General features: G+C 48.6%; 2 protein-coding genes across 3 annotated transcripts; one reads left to right on the top strand and one right to left on the bottom strand.

Moving 5' to 3' along the window:
• Nucleotides 1–1,028: 1,028 nt before the first annotated feature.
• On the top strand, nucleotides 1,029–10,196 carry C16H22orf15 (chromosome 16 C22orf15 homolog). The gene is made up of 7 exons (XM_065417970.1): nucleotides 1,029–1,034; nucleotides 2,475–2,556; nucleotides 3,029–3,115; nucleotides 3,877–4,002; nucleotides 4,465–4,539; nucleotides 5,184–5,353; nucleotides 9,717–10,196. Exons 1-6 carry the CDS (start codon nucleotides 1,029–1,031, stop codon nucleotides 5,351–5,353), a joined length of 546 nt encoding a protein of 181 aa, XP_065274042.1. The 3' UTR covers nucleotides 9,717–10,196.
• CHCHD10 (coiled-coil-helix-coiled-coil-helix domain containing 10) lies at nucleotides 5,821–12,384 on the bottom strand. Of its 2 annotated transcripts, none has more exons than XM_065417626.1 (4): nucleotides 12,264–12,384; nucleotides 10,781–11,003; nucleotides 7,731–7,878; nucleotides 5,821–7,065 (listed from the first exon to the last, which is right to left on the bottom strand). In XM_065417626.1, the coding sequence occupies exons 1-4, from the start codon at nucleotides 12,308–12,310 to the stop codon at nucleotides 7,046–7,048; spliced, it is 438 nt and encodes a 145-aa protein (XP_065273698.1). In that variant the 5' UTR covers nucleotides 12,311–12,384; the 3' UTR covers nucleotides 5,821–7,045. The 2 variants fall into 2 exon arrangements, with proteins under 2 accessions (XP_065273698.1, XP_065273699.1); XM_065417627.1 differs by having other exon boundaries at nucleotides 10,781–11,000.
• Between the last annotated feature and the right edge of the window lie 10,494 nt (nucleotides 12,385–22,878).

The following is a 22,878-nucleotide window of genomic DNA, read 5'->3' as shown; positions in this document are numbered from 1 at the left end:
GAGGCACAAAGTACAGCAGTGGCTAGAAATGCGGCCCTGTGATCATCTTGCTTTGCCAGCTTTCCCCACACCCATCATATTGAACATGCTCTGTTTACAGTACAGTTATCTCCATGGGACAGATGGGGAGGCTGAGGTACAGAGTGACTTACCCAAGTCACCCAGCACAAGAGCTGGGAATAGAACCCACAGCTGCTGTGTCCCTATTCAGCCCGCTATCTCCTGGACCACACAGCCCCTCTGGCCAAGCCTGGCCTGGCTGCCAGGCCAGACGCTCCGCCCCGTCTCTGGAGCCGCAGCGATTGCTATTACTCTGCCAGTTTTCAGCACCAGCAATTGAGACTGTGGAGTCAGGACTGTGCTGGGGATTCGCTGATGCAGCAGACAGCAGAGACCAGAGACGCCCTTGTGCAGTCAGCCTGGCTCTGCAGTGCTGACGGCTTTCAGTGGTGGTTGGTTCAGCTGGGCCGGGGCGAGCTGGAAGACAAGCTGGAGAACACAGCGCAGCACCGGGGTTGCTGAGGCCCTGAAAAAAGATGGGCAAGGAATCCTCTGAATCCAAAGCAGAGGCCCCCGGGATTGTTATTTGGTGGCAATGAGACAGTGGCATCAAGATGGTCTGGAACAATACGATGCCTTGATGGGCTGGGCAGCCCTCCCAGATGCCTCTGCCTGCTTTAGCACAGCCCCTGCCCCTAGCCCCTGTCAGAGCTTCGCTGAGAAGCTTTGGAATCTGCAGGAGTTACTTCCCCGTTGCTGGGAAATCGGGTTGTTGAAACCAATAAGAGCATTAACAAGGGAAATGCTCACCCCTCCCCCAGGCTCTCGGCAGGCTAATTATGCCAGTCTTAATAACAGCCTTTTGTCACCAAGGCTGCCTGCAAGTCTGCCCCAAAACACAAGGCAGTCGGAGCACCGTCCGCAAAGTCCTCTGGCTTGGGAGAGAGGGGCAGCAGTCCCGAGGAAGGGGGCTGATGAGGAGGTTTGGGCCCAGGAGAGTGGAAGCACCATGTTCGTTACAGTGAGATATGGAGGTAAGTGGAGGAAGCTCAGACTTTGCCCTCTGGACCCAGCTTCTCCGAATCAGCTGGTTTCTGTGATCGTGAAACCTGACAGCATACTTTGTGTTCCTCTTCTTGCCACCGTTCAGTGATCCTATCCGTTTACCTTAAGTCAGTGGCCTGGGCAGGTGTATTTAGGGAGACAGTGTTGTCTAGTGGCTAGGGAACAGTGCAGGGAGTCAGGAGACCACTGACTCACTGTGTGAGTGCTCTGTGACTCAGTTTCCCCATCTGTAAAACCGGTATTTCACCTCCTTTGTAAAGAGCTTTGAGATTGAGGGATTAAAAAAATTTAAATCAGAGCTAAGCATTATCTGTTATTATTTGCAGACAGACCTCAGACTTTACTCCATCTTTCTAAGGGAGGATGGTCACTGCAGACTTTTACTGTTCTGTGGTTTCAGGGCCATACAGCATAATGAAACAATTTGAGAAAAGACACCAGATGAAAACCAAGGTCCCGTGTTTTCCAGCTGCCCCTGCTCCACAGAGGGGTCTGTGCTTCTCTGAAGTGCAGCTCCTGCATCCTCAGCAAAGTGACTGTGTAGAAATGGCATCTCTGCTCCCTGTGTGTCTGCAGAGTCATCTCTGATCACATCACTGACTATAGCTTTTCTATTCATTTGTACTCCATGTCCCCTTCCTGCCGAGTCTCACCTGCCTGCTGGGCGACGCTGGCAGCTTTGGGCCCCTGGCAAAACAGGGGCTGGGGGCAGCTTGTATCACTGCAGCCCAACTCCCAGCTCACTTGCTCCAAGTGGACTTGCTGTATCCCCGGGCCCACGGCCTGGGCACCAGCAGCAGAGTGAAGGTAGCCCACTGACTGAAAGGCTGTTTAGCTGCAGAAACAGCTCCCCTGAGAAAATGGTAGTTTGTTGATTTGCTTTGTAGAATGTAACCTTTTGAGCACTCTTAAAATGAAGGATTGACAGCTCAGGCGAGGCCCAGCAATAGCATTAGCGGGCACCGTGCAGGCCTTACCCAAAGTCAGCTAATGGCCCTCAATCGCAACCCTACAAACTCTGCTATTCAAGCTCTGAGCCCTCAAACATCTCTTCGAAAGCACTGCAGTCCTGACCTGCAGCTCCCCCTGCTAGCCTACCTCTGGACCTCTGCCCCCAGTCTGTTGCTGCACGTCCGTACTGACCTGCACCACCCCTTGCTGTTCATGTCCCAGGCCTCTCCCATCTCACTGAATTAGCAAGTTTTTTAGGCAAATATCCACTGGTGACTAAGCTGAGACTCCCAAACTCAAGTCACGTGTGACATTCGCGGGTTTGCAGAGGGGAAAGCGAAGAGCCCGATCACACCCTAAGTTTCCTATTTCTTCTATTTTATGAGACCAAGTTTAAAAGAACAAACTGAACCCACAGGCATCTTATGAAGCAGTGAGACGTATTCCTAAACCACCAGAATACTCTGGATGCCTCCTGGTCCGGTTTGATTGTGGTTCTAAGGACCAGGGAAGGAGAAGCACAGGTCTGCAGCACCCCAGGTCTGGCTGTGACACATCCCCTTCTGCAGTAAAACTTCCCCTCCCTTTTCTGTCTGCCACATTCGCTGACATGAGCAGATAACATCTGTCTCTTCCACGGGCAGCTCTATGTTTTTTGCCGCCCCAAGCACGGCAGATGCCCCAAGCACGGCAGGCAGGTGGCTTTCGGCCTGCGGGAGGTCCGCTGGTAACGCGGATTCGGCGGCATGCCTGCGGGAGGTTCACCGGTCCCACGGCTAGCCGCCGCCGAATTGCCGCCGAAGCCGCAGGACTGGCAGACCTCCTGCAGGCATTCCGCCGAACTGCTGCCCTCACGGCGACCGGCAGGCCGCCCCAGGCACATGCTTGGTGCGCTGGTGCCTGGAGCCGCCCCTGGTCTCTTCACTGGTTCAGCTCATTGGGTTGTGCAGCCCTTAAACTTGGGGAAAATCTCTGTCTCCTCCTGTGCTAATTCCCTTTCTCTGCTTCACAGCTGACTGCCAAGAGATTGTGAACGTGCACTGCCGGGTCCTGAGCCTCACCGCGCATCTGAAGAAGAAATGCCAGTGCAGGCCAGAAGGTACTGTCTCTCTATCCCCCTCTTAACGGGAGTGAAGGCCACCTGCCTGATGGACAGACACAGATGCTCTTAGAGTATCAGACATGATGAGGGAGCTGGCGGAAAGGTGAAAAATGGGTCAAACTGGGATTAAGGGGGTCAGACTGAATCGCAAAAAAGAGGGGGTGGAGTAGATGACATATTTCTCTGTCCTGTCTCATAAAGGGTCATAAACTTTGTGATCAGTGTAACATACTAAAGATAATACACTGGAAAATACATTTATAGAGCTCCTTGGGATCCCAAAGTCCTTTACTAAGCAATAGACAAACTACACAGACTGTAATGGTTTGCTGGGTGTTTTAGTGACCTAAAAATATTGATGTTACAAAACGTGGGGGCATAACCACTGCGTACCAGAGGAGGCAAGTGAATTTCATGTCTCTGTAACCAGGTCACTTGTCAAGGTTGAGTCTCTCCCTGGCTGTGCCAAATGGGAGTAGCTCCACACCGGTCACGGACAGTGCAGATGCAGCTGAGGGCTACACTAGACACTCAGGAAAGTTAATCCAAATGAACTAAAGCTGGGAATTTAAACTGGATTAGTTAAACTGCATTAGATGCTTGTGTGGACACACTTATTCAGAATTAAAGTGACCTTAATTTGGTTTAATTTAAGTCACTTTCCTGAGTCACCCTGTGTAGATAAACCAGCCATAACTCTGTATGAATTGTAGAATTGTGGGTACATAGGAACTTCTTAATCCAATCTCTCTCTCCAGATTGCATTGATCTTCTAGATGAATCAGGGACCCTGATGAACCTGAGCGAAGTGGAAAGTCCTGCATCTGACCTGGCCAGTAAATACCTACAGGAGAGACAGTGCTACATCCTCATCAGAGTCATTCGTAAGTTACTTGCCAAGTCCCTCTGCGGACTGAGAATGCTACTGTGCTCCCTCCCGGGCAACGTCCCCCATTATAGGAAAGGATCCCCACTCCTTCCTTCTCTGGGATTTTGTTTGTTCTAAACAAAGGTACATGAACGAAGTTAGTGGGCTATCCATCCTACTGTATGGAAATGAATGAAAAGCACACGAGAGCAAAGGTACAAGCAAACAAAGGAAATTATCAGCATCCATTGCAAATGGACACTGCAAAATAATGTATGGAAGTAGGTAGGTGGATAGAAACCATGCGGCAATTGTATCCTGACAAACTCCCGCCACCAAGTGCCATGCTAGTGTGAAACAATTACTTCTTCTTGCAGTGACTTGGCAGAACTACCCAAGCTAAAGCAGGTCTGATGGCCCAGTAATTTTTTCCAGGCTATGAAATGAAGGAGCATGGTTCTGCTAATTCTGTTGGCAGGAGGAGAAGGCTCGGAATCAACCTACTACGAATCTCTACTGGAGAACCTGGGAAAACACCACCCTGAGCTGGCAGGTGAGAGCTGGGCTCCCAGTGCATCAAATCACCATAGGGAGACCAGTGATATAGATGTGTAACATCAAACACTGTCAGTCAAATCCCTGCCCCAGGCACCCTCATGAGCCCCTGCATTTCATACCCCTTTTGCAGAATTTGGCCTGAGGTTTGATTGTGACTTTTCCCAGAACTGACATGGCCAAAAATTGTGGTTGCTCTGGCTAAAGGAACAAAAGATCCAAGGAACATAGGTGAAAAACTATCAAAAAGCCAAAATGTGTATGTTCAGCTTAAGCCAGAAAGTATTTCCCATCATACTAGGCATGCAGTTTTCCATCTTCAGTGTTCTGCAAACATTGTCTTACTAATCCTCATTACATCCAGGGTTGGTGGGTAAGTTACCAACCCCGTTTCCTGCATGGGACAACAGAGGCAGAGGGATGAAGTTTTACATTAGGATAAAGAGGGATGGATGGTCAGAGCAGGGATTAGAAAGCACAGGAGTTCCTGTCTCCTAATCCTGGGCTCAGGCCACTAGACTTCATCACTCTTTCTATTGCCATATAAACAAAGGAAGGAAACAGTTAGCTGGCAGAATCCCTGGTTTAGTAGACAGGAGCCTAGCAAGAAACTAACAGCAGGTTTCTGGGTTTGCTTTCCAGAGCGGCTGCAGAAGTTATCAGCACACCCTCAGCTGAAGGACAACACACGGAGGAGTTCCATGCAGAGAAAGTTTCGCCCACTTAAGGAACCACTCCTGGGCTCCCCAGCCAAAGTCAGAAGCACACAGCAGAGTAAGAAAGGCTCTGCTCTCTCCAGCAGGCCCACCTAGGTAGGGTATCATCCCTTGCGGGAACAAGGCCTCCAGCAGTTTGGAAGCATCTTCCAGAGACCCTACACAGGGTCAAAGACAGCCAGGCAGGTGTAGTCAAACTGTAGGGCAGGATGCAAAAGGCCACTGCTTTATAAGCAGCACACTGCATCCTCCTCACAGCCAGACTGAGCCATAATCAGAGACTCCCTGGAACCTTTTTAAATGGAGTAGCTCTGACTCATTAGTTATTCCAGATTTATATTGGTGTTCCCGAGATCAGAAACTCACCCTTTAGTCACAAAGCAGCAAGACTTCAGAGTGTCCTTTGCACTTAGATTTTCCTTGGCAATCTCTCCCAGGACACTGCACAGGGCAGTCTGACTGCAAGCCATGCATAGTTCAGGAGACACTAACCACAGCCAAAAGTTAAGGTCATGAAGTTGGGGGGGGGGGGGGGGGGAGAAAGAAGAGGCTTACATTGCAAGACTGGGGTATATCCACTGTTTTGATAGTTTTAGAGGAGAAATACAGCTTCCCAGTTTTGCTAAACAGCAAAGAGTAACAGAACTGCACCAGCATAGATGGTTTCCAGCCACTGTCTTCCTTACAAATCCATACAAGGAATGAGATTCAGACAATACTGTCCAGTGTTCAGCAGCAGCTAGAACGCTATGACAACTAAAATAACCAAGAGTTAAGAGATTTTATCCATCTGTAAAGAAAAACCAACATTAGTATGCAAAGCAGTCTTTTGCTGGTCACACAGCAGCTACATTCCTTCCAGCTGAAGCCTGCTGACTGTTAGTGTCAGTTTCACTTGTGCCAAGGTAACCTGAGTTGCTCCATAGCCCATAAAACTGAACATGTTGGCTTTTTGCAGAGCCAGGTCTGTGTGGAGTGTCAAATGCATTTCAATTACTGACTAGTTGTACCTGATTTTGTTAGATGAAGCCTTGCAGCTCCTAGTCCAATGTTAAAGCTGCATGTGGCACCAGCGAACTTAACCTGAAGGTCATTAGCATCAGCATATTACTTAACCCACTAAGACCCAAAATAAGATCAGCCAGCTGTGTTCTTAGTCAGGCAATTGACCAGGTCACATTTTTCCTTCCACACCTCTGTCCCCGTCATGTCCGTGAGCTGAGAGGATATTGAGATTTACAAGAATCCTAGTCAATGAAGCACTTGCAAGGCAGTGCTCTTAAAAATTCTCTCTGCTCTGGCCTTCTGAGCAGATAAACATAGTACAGCAGGGGTCGTATACGTGTCCTGTGAGAGGAAATCCAGGCCTGGCCTTGTTTGGTTTTGCTGAGTCATCCAGCTACATGGATTTTAAATTATTCCGCTTCCCTTGTTTGGGGAGGAGATGAAGAAAACACATTCAGAGATTAGAATGACATCCTGCAGTTTAATCTACAGTAAAAAACACAACATACAAACCATTCATAGATTAAAATAAACCATCTCCTTTTATTACATATTTCACTGTAGCAAATCAAACGAGATCTGGATTCTAAAAGCCCAATCAAATTCCAACCATTGTTCTTTCCTGGCAATTATAGAAGCATGTTAGCGCTAAGTGGTTCTTTCCGCTGGTCGGACTATCATTCCCTTCACCTGGTTACTTTGGTCACTAGCTATTCCTTCTAGTCGCTTCCGTTCTTGTCTGTACTCCAGGCTCCTGTTTCCCTGTGTTAGCGCTGAATGTCTTCACAAGAGGGAGGAGACACCTACAATAGGAGAGGTTGGAGAAGCTCAAGTTCAACATTAGGCAGAAAGGACCCTCATATGTCAAATGTCTGAGTGAGGCGAACGCCCCATGATTAGCCAGAACGTGCAAACAGGGGTACCAGTTCAACCAAGCACAAAAGGGGGTTTTGTCTACTCATCACTTCATTTATTTAGCATGTTGCTCCAGGAGAAGGGAACCCTTCTCCCCCGGCAAATGGGCAAGAAACAAGGGAACTGGCTGGCAGTGCTCTGGGAAAGGAGTAGGCTCCCCAAAGGAGCATGGCAATAGAGCATCCAACCCCTAAAAAGGGATCTCCAAGCCCACCATTGGGAACACCATTTTCATTCTGCTAAAACATGGACCAAAGGTGTCCCTCTTCCCCTTTCCATGATTCCTGAGCATCTTTATGGAGAGGACTACATTACTGAAATGGCAGAGATGTGAGACTTTGAAGTCACTTCAAAGACAAGGACAGCGACCTCTTCCACATTTAGAGGGTTTGGTTTCTTTAGGAGGAACTATTAAGCTGCTGTTCGAAAGCTGCTGTTCGAAAGCCCTACCAGACTAAACCACACTACTCTTTCAAACATTAGCTCGTCAGTCCCAGACTTGATAGCTGCCCATCTCTGCACCCTGCAGCAAAACCAAGCAAAAAAAACTCACCATTATTATATTTGCACTGCTTCAGTGCCTCGCTGAAACCTTCACACAAGGTCAAGTCACTCTGATTGGTAGCACATTCCAAGAACTGCTTCATCTCATAGTGGCAAGGTCCATACTGTGGCTGCTGGAACGCAGGCTGCCTGGGCTCCTACAGACACCAAGAAGGAAAAAACATCCCAGTTTAGGGAGACAAACTCTGGGACAGAAGGAGACTAATACAATATCGGGTCTAGATTTTCCTGTTTACTTGCCAGTCAGGGCAAATGTGTGAATAAACTGAGCTCATGTCCCATCATCTTGAATGGTTTTCAAAATAATTACAGTCCCAAATTCTCAGTGCATAATCAAATAGAAGGGAGGGCCATAACAGAGAAATAAAAAAAATAAAAAAAAAAAAAAAAAACTTTCCTAGACACCAATAGTCTCACATTAGCAAAAGCAGCATTCCAAATGAAAGGATTTTCCCCCATTCAGAGAGGTAATGGAAGCTTCCATCATGCTACTCAAGTTGTTCGGATGTATACACTTAGAAGGACTATGTTGTGATAATTCAGCCTACAAATTTGCCCTGATTGTGAGCTCAGCTGTGAGAAGTGAGTGAAACTTCATCACATCACAACAAATGCAGATTGGAAAAGGTGACCAGGCCAGAGAGTGGGACCCAGATGACATCTGGGATATGAGACTTGGCCTCAGCACCACCACTTGGTACTCTTTTCCTTCCCTATCTTCTCTCTTTTTTCCCTTCTGTCTAATAAGCATCTGGCTTATCTGGCCAGGACTGCATATTTGGCAACAATGCTATAAGCCAGTAACCAGAAAGAGGCAGCTAAAAGTAATACCCCAAGCAGCTCAATGCCAGTACAAGTTTGCCAGGTCTCAGAGTGCTGATAGAACCGTGTGCTGTGCCTGTGTTTTTCCAGCATCGAGGTTGCAAATGAGAGAGTCAAAACTAGAGACAAAAGCTCTATTCTCTCTCTTTGCTGTTCTCTTTCCCTCGTGTTCATCTTGTTTTGTCTCAAAAGAAGCAGGATTTGACTTAAACAACAGCAACAGCTCCAAACCACCTCAACTAACTTATTCTCTTCTCCCCAGAAAGGACAGTTATTTTTGATACGATCTAAGAGACTGTCAGACAAGAGGGGAGGGGAATTCCTGCTTAAAAACTCTCCAGCTAAAAGGGAAAAAGAAGGCCTTAAAACTTTACATTTCAAATGCTGTAATGGTCTTTCATTCTTTTCTGTATCTTTTAATAAAAAGTTAAAGGATTTTTAATGGTGCATTTGCCATGGTACTAAGCAGGCTGAGGTCTCTGTATGCCAAACCCCAGACCTTGTTTAAAACGGTTTACTGTTGGGCAGTGACTGGGTTAGGTTAACACCTTTGACTCTTTGGGACCATACATCCATGTAAATTACTAGAACAGCGACCAACATTCAGCCAAACAAACCACATTTTATGTTGAGTTCCAGTGAGCTCCTGTTCTGATACTTTGTTCCGGCAGGACAGGTGGAAATTGGACTTTAACTGGCTATGTAGACTGCACCACTAGATACCAAGGCAGGGATTCTTATCTGTTAAGACAGTGGCTAGTACAATTGGACCACAATCCCCATTTACAATACTCAGGTGCTACCACAACAGAAATACAGACTGCCTTATGTCCCATTTAAAGAAATATTCTAGAGAGGGCAGTGATGAGAAGCAGGGAGGCAGAATGACTGGGAAGGCAACATCTCCATCAGTCTGTACTGGGGCCTTTTAAGAAGCAGCTCCACATCCAGCAAGTAATCTTGACTACAAGAGTCCAGAGCTTTGCAGAAAAAGCCTTTCTAAAGGAGATTCTAGGGTTTCTTGTACAGGCCACAGCCTGCCTGCCCAGCACCTAGAGATCTAGCTAATCCTCAGGGCAGGCTCTGTTTTATGTAACAGTTACTCCACGGGTTGCACTTTGCTAATAATTTCTACTTTCGAATGCCCCACCAGGTGATGGGAATTGCACAACATCTCTCCAAGGGAACAGGTGGATCCCAACACTGCTTCCAGGCAGAAAGGAAACAAGACTTGCTGCTCTGCATCTCCAAAAGCTCTTTATGGACCTCAATCTTCGACAGCCCGGTAAAACTGGTCAGGATTAGTCTCCCTTTACACAGAGAAAGTGAAGCAGAGCAATTCAGCAACTCCAGTGCCAAAGAGTAACCATCATCAGGGGCAGGATTAGAACTAGCGAGTTCTTGCCTTCTAGTCCCAGGACCAGTTCAAACAAATGGGGGCCCAGAAAAGTCATCTAATTGCCCCTCCTTTTAAGCAGCAAGGCCCAAGGCTAGTGTGCTCTGCCCCAACTGGCTAGAAGGTCAATCTCACAAGTGCAGGGCTGGAGACCAGAGAACATGTCTGGCACTTTGTGAGTTTGGGATGACAGTTCAGGTAACAGGGAGTGGAGGTTTCCTATTAAACATGAAAGGGGGGGGGGACAGGGGGGAGAGAGACATGTTTTGTGCCCCAGTCAGGACCAGTGTTAGTTTCTCCAGCTAGGAAAGATGAAGGCAGGTTAATGTCAACTGATTTATTTTAATCTAACTCCTAAAGCCAAGGTAGGCTTTCAGAAATTAAGTCCAGCTAGTTTCAAAATACCTATACCCATTGATTTTTAATAGATAAAAATGACAGGTTTTTTTTCTGTTTAATAAAGGCATCTTATTAAGTTTAAAGCCAAACTGACCAGCAAAGTTCAATAAATCAATGTTCCAAATCCAGAGAGAGAATATACATGTGGCTGTTTCCTCTACCGACTAGCATCAGGTTCTGTTCTCTTGTCCCCACTTAAATCTCAGGTTTAGCCTGACCAAACTGGTTCTAGGCACAAACACACCCCTACACACAAGGCACCTCAGAGGCTCCATAGTAATAGCAGGACTTAAAGTGGATATTGTTTTTGTGATCCTGGAGTGTATGAAGGCCCTCTAGGACACCTGACAACCAGCCCTGCTTCCTGGACTCCAGGAACCTCTGAAGAAGAGTTTCTTGGTGAAACCATGGAGCTGCATTACCTGGATAGTACTGGCTGGTTTCGCTGGCTCAGTGCTGCTACCGCCACTGAATGCCCCAGTGAGAGCACTGCCAACCACATGGCCCACTGCAGATCCAACAGCAACCCCGGCAGCAGTGGTAGCCATCTGGGTCATCAGGCCAGGCTGCTGGGGCTGACCTGGGGCTGCAACAGCTGAAGGTGGAGGATGAGCTGGTGGGTGAGCATGAGCTGGGGCTGCACTGCTGAGCACAAGGGAAATGGACAAGGAGAGGAGAAAGAGTTTAGTGAAATTTGTAAAGGAAGGAGCTTACGTTAGACATAACTATCATAGGAATCACATACCCCAGCAGCTCACTTGCTTGTGGTCCCACCTAGGTATATGCCAAGGGGGGGGTAAGAGGGAGAATACACTGTGGGATACTTTTCGGAGACTGATTTGCATCCAGTTTAGCAGCAAGTGAAACAAAAAGGACCCCACGCCGCTGCTCGATTTTCACACAAGTCAGCGCAATAGCTTTGTGGTTACAAATCTGGCACTGCCACCCCAGAAACAGATCTTATTTACTTCCTCCCATGCTTCTGTGTGCACAAACTCAGGAATTTATTCCACCTTCTAAACATACACCCACTTGCAGGCAAATATGTCAAGATGACACCACCATGGCTAAAGTCACCTTGAGACACCCATCCCGGTCAGCTAGCCAAGGGCATTGGTAGGAATACAGCTGGCATTGTACTTTTGCAACTGGTTAGTAACTAGTTGCGGAGCAGGGTCAGGATCCCAGAGGGCGAGGTTTGTCTTTCCAGGGACAGGAGGAAGTGCAGCGTTTATAGTTGGTGTGATTATGGGGGAGGAACAGATGAACAGACAGACCAAAGGTGACCCCACAGCTGACTTGAGGAGTGACTCTATGTGAAGCCCTCCTTGGGGTGATCACCAGGGCAAAGGACAGCCCAGGCTGGAAACAATGGCACCGCTAGCCCATTAAGGGGCAGGGATTATACATTACCAGTCGGGAGAGATTCACCACTTCACCGTGAATGGTCCCTTACAACGTGCGCTAAGGATTTGTGCTAAACCAGCTGTTTGACCTTGTATGGGGCTGGGAGGCTCAGAGCACCTGTCCCAGGCCCGAGGAAGAGCTGGGTGTGTGGCCAATGCCACTTCCCCCACCTTGTCATTCCGGAGAGAGGCGCTGCTTAAACACAGGGCATGTTAGGAGCCGGCCTTGGGGCGCAGGGCCTCCCGCAGGGACAGGGCTGGCGCCAGCGCTAGCTAATACCCGCACCTTTCGCAGGGGGGGGGGGGGGGTCGTCACAAAGGAGCCCGGAGCCCCGGGAGCAGGGGCTGGGCTGGAGCCCCGGGAGCAGGGGCTGGGCTAGGCTGGAGCCCACTCGCGCTCTGGAGCAGGGCCAGGGACTCACGCGGACTGTCACTCCCGGGCAGCCCCTGGAGCTCGGGACCCTGCACCCGCCATAGGGTCACCCTGCCCCAGCCCCACCTGACTGCAGCCGGCCGGGCCGCCGCGCTCCTGCTGCCCCTGGGCATCCTCAGGCCGCCGGCTCCGTCCCGAGTCTCCTTGAGCACGGGCGCCGCGCAGCCGGTTTAAAGGGCTGGCGAGGGAACCCACGTGGCCAGGCTCGGCCACTACTGAGCATGCGCCCCGTGAATCGCGCATGCTCAGTGACAGCACGTGAAGCCGCTGCCCTCACTAGGCCTGCCATCACTTTGCTCTCTGCGCAGGCGCCCTCCCTCCACGTGGCCCCAGGCCAGAAGCTGGCTGTCCTAGAGCCACACATTTGACCTTCAGCTGCTTTCCAGAGAGTGCTGGCGGGAGCCAGACAGGGACGGGCCTTGTGGTCAGTGCAGGATAATGCCCAATGAAGGCACCTTGGCCTAAGACTCCAATGCCACTGGGAAGAGTCATTCCCACCAGATCGGTCTGTGTGTCCATGAGCTCTCAACCCTGCCACAGCATAGCATCATCCAGGGTCATCCTGGCCAGCCTCCCTGGCCTTCTGGTTAATTTAGGGGGGGGGAATCCTGTAGAATTGTTTTTGAGGTAACTTGAGGTCATGAGTGGAAAAGGCTGAAAACCACTGGTCTGTCTGTCCCTGCATTTCTAAAGCCCCCACCATGGTATAGATATGAAGAGCTATGGTATACATGGTATAGATATGTAGATGAGTGATACAGCGTGCCCCTTGGTATATTTCTCGCATGGCCTGCGGCTGTATGGCTTGGGCTGGGAGCCCATCACACCCCAGCAATTAAGTAGAGTTGGTTCTAGGGGCTTCGTGGACAGGGCACCTCCAAGGGATGCCCAGTGATAGCACTTCTGCTCTTCCTTAGTAAGAACTGAACTCGTGCCCTGGTGCTGTGGGAGGGAGTGCTGTGCTGTGCTATTGGAGGTGTCCTCTGCTTCCAGGACAGTCAGCCTGCTCCCTTCTCCTGTCTAGGCAACATTGTTGGAGACTAGTTGTTTGTCTCTGCACACCACTGACCTCCAGTACAACATCTTTAGTATATCCATAGCATTCCCATTGTTGTTCCAGAAGACACATAAATTACTGCAATGGCAATTAGTTTTCCCAGGGCTAACATCATAATGGCAAGTTGACGTATTTTTGGTAGAGTCTCCTGTACCTGCTCACTAATCATAGATATAATTATCGCACCAGAATTCAGTCAGTTTAAATGATTATCACTGTGTCCTTTTGTCATGAGACAAACAACTCGTGTGTCACATGGTTCAGTAACTAGCCATGTGCCCACCAGAGGGTGCTATCTGACTTCTTTTAGCTGCACTACCATAAAGTTCAGTATGGTGGGTGTATGGAAGGAAGATGGAAGATACACGCACACACACTCACCTCTGAAGGTGCTCCTTTTACATAATCTGTTACAAAACATCATTCAGCTCTCACGGGAAATCAGGATTTTAATATTTGTCTATCAGGTATTTCTAAGGCATCTGTCACCTTAGTATCTAAATCAGTGCACATTCAATGAGCATTTTACCCCAAACAAGGTTTATCACAGTTGAAGAAGTCGTATATTGCTAGCGGTAGGTTTAAATTGAGAGGTAGGGTGCTGGCCTGCGGCTTGGAATACCTGGGTCAGTTCCCTCTTTGGCCCCAGACTTTGTGTTTGATCCTGGGGAAGGCTCTCTGGACCTCAGTTCCTTGTTTGTAAAATGGGAATAATAGTACAACCCTGCCTCACAGGGGTGCTGTGAGGATATATCAGAGACTGAGCAGAGCACAGATACTGCAGTAATGGAGCCGGGTAAGTACCTAAGATACTTTGTCCCTAAATCAGTAATAACCGAGTGGGCTATAGTATCAAACAGAGGCGTTGTCTTTTCTTTTTTCTGAAAGTGGCTCCAACAGGTGTACCCTCAAAAGCCTTAGGGGGTGCTTTATTCTCTGCACTGGCTCTCCAATGCATGTAGAGCCCCGTTCAGCCTCTCTGTCTTCATAGTCTAAAGTTTCCAAGGGACTGGCCCTAGCTACTTTTCCCTTCACAACTATCAACTAGTACTTCCCACCAACAGCAGAGGTTCACGAGTGCAGGAGAAAGAATTTCAGGAGCTGGCCTTAGCCTCTGCAATTCATCTCGCACATGATCAGAACGACCCATAGGCTTCACCATTCAGTATTGCCACTTCTCCCAGTTTGTGAAAGCCCCAGGTGCTGGAGTCACGGGATTAGGTGAGCATCTGAACTTCCATTTAGAAAAAGGTTTTAGCTCTGATGGTTGTAGAGAAATGCTTGAAAATATGAATCCTAAAGACTATGACACCAGAAGACACGTAAAAGGAACCCACAAATTATTCCGTTCAAAAATCTCATGATTTTTAATCCTCTCTCATATAGGTTGGTGATAGTGCCGCTTCCAGAACTAAATGCAAACCCAATCGTTTTAGCTCAGCTGCTGCACTAATGGGGGCTGCATAAGTACCAATATAGATAGATTAGAGAGTTATACAGACAGACCTCTTGACGATTTCTTACTCCCCTTTCACCCTGCTTTGGCATCTCCACCGGTCTGCAGCTCAGCCCCATATTTTTCTGAGAGAAACGGAGTTAGTGTTTCTGGAAATGGCAAGTATGTGACACGTCACTTCCATTGTGTAGGGGAAAGACACTCTCCATCCTGACCTCACCTCGCTACTAGGGTCTATGAGATGCAACCCCCAGCTCCAGAATCTGATCCCTGCAGGGAGCTGCTGAGCACACCAAGGAGGTCACAAGCTACTGAATTGTGCCCCACATATGCCGGTGTTCCCCTTCTCACCGGAGAGCCCAGCCAACCACCCCAAGACGCCCTGAAAACCAAATGGAAAGACACTGCCCCAGAACCAGGGATTTTTTCCATTGGCTGCTCAACCCTTTTCATTATGGCAGGAGGGGGAATGGAGAAAAGGCACCAAAAGCCAAAGCACCGTAGGAAACCTCACCGTCTTCACCACCAAATTCCAGAGAGCTTGTTCACCAAGGCAGGAAAGTGGAGATATTGTGAGCACAGCTGCAGGTTCATGACACCCCATGCAAACAGACCCAGTTCAGACAGGCTGACTTTGTTCAGAAGTAAGAGCCCCAAACCGTAACAGAGAGCGGGGGGGGGGGGGTGAGGCACCACATCCGCCGGAGTCTGACTAGGGGAGTTTCGTAGCCCTTTCCCTATTATCGTCTGGCAATCGCCATCCCTTTCCGTCATCACATACACCATTAATAGAGGATCTTTGCAATAGACCTTTGTTGTTTCTTGCCCAGAAGCTACTGCAGGCTGCAGGGAGGTGGCTAAAGAGAATAGCACATTCCCAGGGGAGTTAGTGAGGCTGGGGAAGCACTGAGGGAAACCTGCAACTGAGGGAGAACATCCTAAGCTGACTCAGATATCTGTATCTTGATGTCAGGAGTCGCCATAGGGCTTGGCTGATGCCCAGAAGCTGCTTCCTGGTTCAAACCACGGTGCCCCCAATCAGCATGGAGGCTTGTGCTTGTCAGCCCTGGGCAGCAATGTCCGGGAATGATACCGAGAAGGCTGTGTTCCCAGTATACCCTGGACTGCAGGCTGTGGCTGGTTGCTTCAAATCACCTGGCCTGCAAAGTGTCCACCTTTGGGGCCATGGCAGTTTTGTTTTGGAGAGCTTCTCAAAGGGGAATTTAGTGCTAACAAATGTGTCACAATCCAGGTGTGGCCCAGGCACAAGTAGCCATGCAAGCGTTCCTACCTCCCACGCTCAGTGGTGAGAGGGTAGCACATCCAATCCTTAGCCTAGATGCTGATACTGCCAAAGAAGGCACCCGCTGGTTCTGATAGCACGTGCACCAGGAACTGGACTGAGTTGCAGACTCATGTCAGGAAGGCCACTGAACAATCCTCAGATGCAGAATTGGTTGGGCTGTTCTACCCGCTGCACCGAGGTCCGGGCTCAGTATGTGTGTTCTGCAGTTGTTGAGGTATTTGTTACTCAGGCTTTCCAGAGTGCGCTGTGTAGTGTCCCACTGAGTCTGGTTTTCCTAGATTACATCCCAGATGCTCTGCATGTTGTTATCTACAGGAACGCACTCAGAGCTGACAATAGCCAACTGCAGCCAGCTTCACACGCTGCTAGGGAAGCCGGAGAGTTTTGTCATGTCTGCCTCAGTATCTGATTTTCAGGTCTGACCCACCCTTTGCTTTATCTGGCCCCCTACGCACTGTGATGATGACCCTGTAGTTGTGAGATCCAGGTTCTCAGAGGTGAGCTGACAGGGGTTTTATTACAGGGTGGAATAACTTTTCTCTCTCCTGATGGTTTTTACCTTCTTATGAAGCAACCCGCGAGGAGAAGGGAAGGCACGTGAATGCAGAGCTCACACTCTGACGTCTGTTATGAATTTGCACTTCATTTTCTACAGCACAGCGCTGCCAGATAGAGACAACAAAAAACCCTGAGAGGGCAAACCACTCTCTTAAAGTGCTTGGATACTTAGTTTCTTCTTACTACCCCAAGCAGACAGTATCTCAGGGATTAAGTGATACGGGGCAAGCGGCTTTCATCTCTGGACACATCTGTCCAAATGTGCCTGACTGCGTTTAGCTGGTCTCAGTGTACTGGGCCACATCACAAAACCACCCCACAGTGTGGCATGGCTAGCGGCAGTCTCCACCTCCCCACCCCCACCCCCCCCGAAGGCCAGGGCAGGTTCAGCAGATCAGAAATGAGAGGGATGGGTGGAGCTGTGTAGGGGAAGCTTTCACACTGCTTGTCTGCCCTATGTCTGGCTCTAGCCATTGCTAGCCCTCTCTTCGGAGAACGCAAAATCACTGCAAAATGAAGTCGCCTCGCCTGTCCGTGAGACTGGCTGACTCAGGGGATGGCTAATGGGACAAGGAGCCTTGCTCTTGTAGGTTACCGGCCCAGACCCCAGTCAGGTCCGTGATAACCAAAAATCCTGTCGCAGGGTTGTGCACATCCCAAGAACACTACGACTGGTAGAGAGGCCAAGAACTGAACGTGCCATGGGGACTGGCTATCTATCTTAGGTACTCATCTGGCCCCTGTCACTGTCGTATCTGAATGCCTCACAATCCTCCCCACGGCCTGTGAGGTGGGATTGGGAAGACGGAACTCTCTTCCCCGTCAGGGTTGAGGCACATTGGCCCGGCACCATGAAGGCAGCTTGTAATGCCAATCTGTGGCTAGATCCAGGACTTCTGTCTCCAGGGCATTACAGCCACTTTATAAGAGTTTAATGGAAAGAGGACATTGCAGTTTGGGAGCAGAACAAAGCTACTTGTTAAAGAGCTGCAGATAAGATGTATATGAATTTGATTTCAGTGGGATAAGAAGTATCCTTATCTGCTTATTTATTAAGCTGTTCTTTGCAGCAGGCATTTCCCTAACTAGATTCCCCAGAGGGGATGCTCCTCCGCTCTGCTCTCTCTCTTCTCTTTCTTTGATCCTCTCCTCATTCTCTTGCCTTGGCTTTTGGTCTTTGCCCTGAAATGGAGATGGGGAATCTGTCAGTGCCACCCACGCCCCTGGCGGATCAGTCCCAATGCTGCACCCTGCAGAAATAATTCCTGAGAGCCAATGAATCATCACATAGCGCAGGCCACACCACAGCCCTCTACAATGTTTCCCTTATTCCTTCAGCTTCACCTACCTCTGTGGTTATTTCTCTCTCAGGCCGTATCCCGTAGTGAACACTTTTCCTGGCTGGCGTTTTCACTCACAGCCCCTGTGTGCCACTTTCTCAGCGACTCAGGAATTTCTCACATCTTCCCAGAACCTACAGGTTGATGGGGATTAGTGCTGGTGAGACTAGATGAGCATTGACGTGTTTATCGGTTTCATGTCATGCACCCCAATAGTAACTCCACGGGTACATGTTGCAAGCCTGGATTCACAGAGTGCTCACAGGTTCCAGTCAGGGCAGACTGAGATGTTTAATAGCTTTGACTGTGCTCAGTTGAGAATTTTTATTATTGTTATTATCATCACCCCAAACTGAGTATTTCTGAAAGTCAGCGCAAGCCAGGGCAGAACTAGAGATCAGGATCTGAATGCTGCCCAGGGGCTGGCAAAGGCATTCAAGTCTTGGTAGACATTAGACATCTGATTTATGGGCACAACCCTTGAGAGACTAAGACCCTGAACTGGCTTTCTGTGCCTATCTGCACTGGGTTCTGGGGGCAGCTCCTGAGAAGAAGGATCTGAACTGGATTTCTATCTCTATACTTCTATGGGCCCCATCATACCTGAGCGCCTCACAATCTTGTGACATATTTATCCCCACAGCCCCCCTCAGAGGTACACCCATTTCATGTACAGGGGAGTGAGGCATACAGTCAGTCAGTCACACACAAAGTCTGTGGTGGAACAGGAAATTGAGCCTTGGTCTCCCAAGTCCCAGGCTAGTGCCCTAACTACTGTACCATCCGACCGCTCCTCTGTCGGAATCTGGAATGAATGAATCCACCTGCGGGGAGAAGAACTCGAACTGGATTTCAGTGCCTGCCTGGAAGCTAGCATGGATTCCTGGCACAGTGCAGCCCTGGGAGGCAATGAATTGTAGAATCTGTGGCATGAGAGGTGGAGGAGGTCTGCTTTCTCACCTAGCCCATCCCTTACCAACGCAGTGTGTTGTCTTGAACCCAAACTGGAGTTCTGTGCCTGCCTTCAGTTGCACAGGCACAGAGTTTATTGCTCCTTCCAGCTTTAATGCATGAAACTGGCTCCCTCCAGCCTGTGCAGCAAAAGCGATTTAAAAGGTAGACAAGAATCAGGAGGTTGCCCTGCCTAAAAAAAACACCTCAGCTATGTGATGGCTTCAGGGCTGTGTTCATACATTCAGTATCTTATAAAAACTCCTCTTTTGGCTGGCTTCAGTGACTGGCAGGAATTAGAGTGCTAAGTCAGTGCTGGCTTGGTAATTAACTGCTGCATAAATGTTCTTGGCGGCTAGTGTTAGAGCACTCTCCCCTAGCACACATGCACAGAGGAATCAGCGCACATTAGGGCTTCCTGTGGTATATTTCCCACAGTCATACAGTGTGGGTAGCCCTTCTTTCATGGGTATCTTTCCTCTCGTGTATTCTGGCAGCATGGCCCCTTTCCTTGGGTTACTCTGTGTTTTTATGGTAGCGCCTGGTAATGGTAGATTGCCATATGATTCCACACAATCCTAATCCATATGGCTGCATATGGTAATTGCCTAATGGCACTGGGCATTGCATGGGTTCACACAGCACAGCCCTTTGATGCATCATTTGCAGATGCTTATTGCGTTTACTGTCTGCCTCCCTACGCGTTTGCACATGGAATCACCTAATTACCACATGCATGGGCAGATCTGGGCAGTGCAATGGGTGTATAGACACTTTTGCCCTTCTTCAAATGTTTGGCTGCATGTAGTTCGTTGGCACATCACACGGTATGGTTGCTTGTAGAGCTGGACAAACTATTCAGATGAATTTAGCCCCATGTTTGTGAATTATCATCCAAAAATCTTTGGTGTTTACAAACGTGCTTTTTACTCAAAATGATTTCATGACAGAATATATTTCACCCTGTGGGTTTCATGTCCTATTTTTATTCTTATTTTATTATTCACCACAACTACTGCTTGGTATGTGCACTATTCATAATCCACTATTTGTGTCAGGTGCTTGATCACCAAAATCACGTTGTCGTAATTCTACTCCCTAATTGGATGACTCCCAAATGCACAAAGAAATTTCAAACCTGGTGCAAATACTTCGGAAAGCAATATGTATGCAAATATCTAGTTGCATGCATAATCACAACACTTCCTTTATCCCATAAACCTTTTTGCAAACAAAAATTCACTCATTTGCTGGGAGAAAATCTATGAGGGGTGAATCAAAATGAATTCATAGGATTTCTTGGAGCAAATGAATACACTTTTTGCAGTATTTGTCCATCTCAGGTTGAATAATGCATGACTTAGCAGTGGATGGTAATGACACAATAATAGCATGGTGACACATGGTAATATATCGAGAACAGAGACATAACATGGATTGTCTTTTTGTTCTGTGTTTGTACAGTACCTAGCACAATGGGGTCATGGCCCATGACAGGGGCTCCGACCTGCTGTGATAATACAAATAACATAATAATAAAAATAACAACATGGACTTTTGAAGGTACTTCCTCAGACAATGAATTTCCTGTTACCTCTATCGCACCTCAGCCACTTCTGATTTGAGGGTTTATTTTACTGCAAAAAGACAAGCGTTAGAAACCAGAAAACTGAGAAATAAAGAGAGAAAGCCCAAGAGAGGAAAAAGGAACGTCAAAAAGGCCAGGGGACAGACAGGTAGGCATGACAGAGAAGGAACGAGTGCAGTGGGTAGGAAGATAGCAAAAGGAGAGCAGCGTTTCAGCTTTCAAGTCTTGAACTCTCAAGTTTTACATGCCATTTCTTGGATGTGGTTTACCCCGAGGGCAAACACAACAGCTGTGAAGTTTCAGCAGATGAACAACGTAGTTTTCAATAAACTTCATAAAGCAAATGAAAAGGACTTTTAACCCATTCACGTTGGCCCGGTTTCAGTTCTGTAGGTTCTTATCTCCTGGTGATTGACCTAAAACGAGAAATGTGACATTTGTTTCTTGATTGAACACCAGGAATTGATTCTCAGAGCAGACAGACTTGTGGTATATACAGAGTGGGTATTGCTGAACAGATTGCTCTGCTCTCTATCTTCTGAAGACCACTCACCCAAAAAGGACTCTTTCACAGCAAGGCCCAGCGGGGTACAGGGGGGTAACCACATTCCTGTAGGGCTTTCTCCATGTCCTTATTCAGAGTCTGCTGTATCCACGGAAATCCATTGTGGAACATTTGGGACTTGTCAGAGCTTCAGCCTCTGAGTTATTGTTCAATTGCCCGCATGCATAAACATTGTGGATGGCTCGGAGGCAGGTGATTCTGCGGACCTGGAGAAGCTTCTTATAGCTAAACTATGTAATCATGAACATCCAGTCCTGTAGGAAGAGTTTGTCCCTTGCGATGTGGTGGGGAACTTCCCAGATCCCCTTGTCATCTCCAGTGCCATTAGGATGTCATAAGATCAAGACAATGGCCCAGTTCTGGCCTCCATTGTAGCCACACCACCAAAGTTTTGCTGGGAGAGAATTCTGGATAAAGGCTTGCAGATTTGGCCCATCTCCGGCTGTCCACAGAAACATCAAAATCAGTGTAAAATACAAATAAAAGTCAATCCACGTGGCGAAATAGGATAAGGAATCCTGGGGTGTTTCACTGACCACCACAGTGTGCCTATGGCACATACAGTGAGGTAATGCTAGCATATTATTCTGTAATAATAATAAAATTAAGAGGCCAGATATCTACAGCTATTGTCCATGGAACGATGCTGACTTATACCAGCTGAGGCTCTGGGCCATAAAGCTTATCTGTGAAACCTATTGAGGTGCAATCAGTCTGCAAGGAGGAGAGATCCATTGGCATGGCTTTGCTGTGGATAATGTGTTATGAAGATCCATCAGGGCTGGTGTCTGTGAACTGAGACACTCAGCATGAGCAAAGGTGACAGAACTGGGCCTTTAGTTTTTTACTGTCAACTGTATTAATGGGGATTAAAGTCAATGGGGGTTTGCCTGAGTAAGGACTGAACAGAAGCCGAGCGAGGGCCTCAGGATTTGGATTTTGTAGAAGCAATTATTTGTTGCATTTCCCCTTTTGTGGTGCGGATTTGCCCGGGTGGCAGGGAGTCTGGGACAATGAGAGCTCAATCTTACAGCTACTCTAGCTGGGAAAGGGCTGTGGTGCCATTTGATACTGAACTCACCCTGGCTCTGCAGGGAGGTAATGAGTCTAAACAAATCCTTGAAGGCATTTCACACATTTCATGCAGCATCACTTTTTTAATTGCATTCTGTTGGGTTTTTAGCTCATGCCTTAAAAGCTTCTTCCTCAACCAAGTGCTGAGGACTAAGTCACGTCCCTCCTCTACCATCTCTCTGTGTCTTGCCCCTATTTCCCTCCCGGCTCAGACGTATTGCACACATACAGGAAAGGTCACCAGAAAGTGCCTGCATCATTTACCGGAGCAGGGCTAGACGGGATTGGTGGCTGAGCCATACCAGGGCCGGGCGGTATATCTATGGCAGTGAGGTTACTTTTTCTGGTTACGTTAGAGCAGGGGTCGGCAACGTTTGGCACGCGGCTTGCCAGGGTAAGCACCCTAGCGGGCCGGGCCAGTTTATTTACCTGCTGACGCGGCAGGTTCGGCCGCTCGCGGCCCCCCACTGGTCGCGGTTCGCCATCCCGGGCCAATGGGGGCGTCAGGAAGCGGCGCGGGCGAGGGATGTGCTGGCTGTGGCTTCCCGCCACCCCCATTGGCCCAGGACGGCGAACCGCGGCCAGTGGGGGCCGCGATTGGCCGAACCTGCCGCGTCAGCAGGTAAATAAACTGGCCCGGCCCGCTAGGGTGCTTACCCTGGCGAGCCGCGTGCCAAACGTTGCCGACCCCTGCGTTACAGCCTGGATTTGTTATGCTAAAGCCCATCTCTTCCCCACAGGCTTTTAGGAAGGGGATGAGCTGTGTATTACACGGTCCTGTATGAC

Source organism: Emys orbicularis, chromosome 16 (assembly GCF_028017835.1).
Source record: "Emys orbicularis isolate rEmyOrb1 chromosome 16, rEmyOrb1.hap1, whole genome shotgun sequence".
NCBI classification, from domain to species: Eukaryota; Metazoa; Chordata; order Testudines; family Emydidae; genus Emys; species Emys orbicularis.
This window is presented reverse-complemented; position numbering and strand designations above follow the sequence as displayed.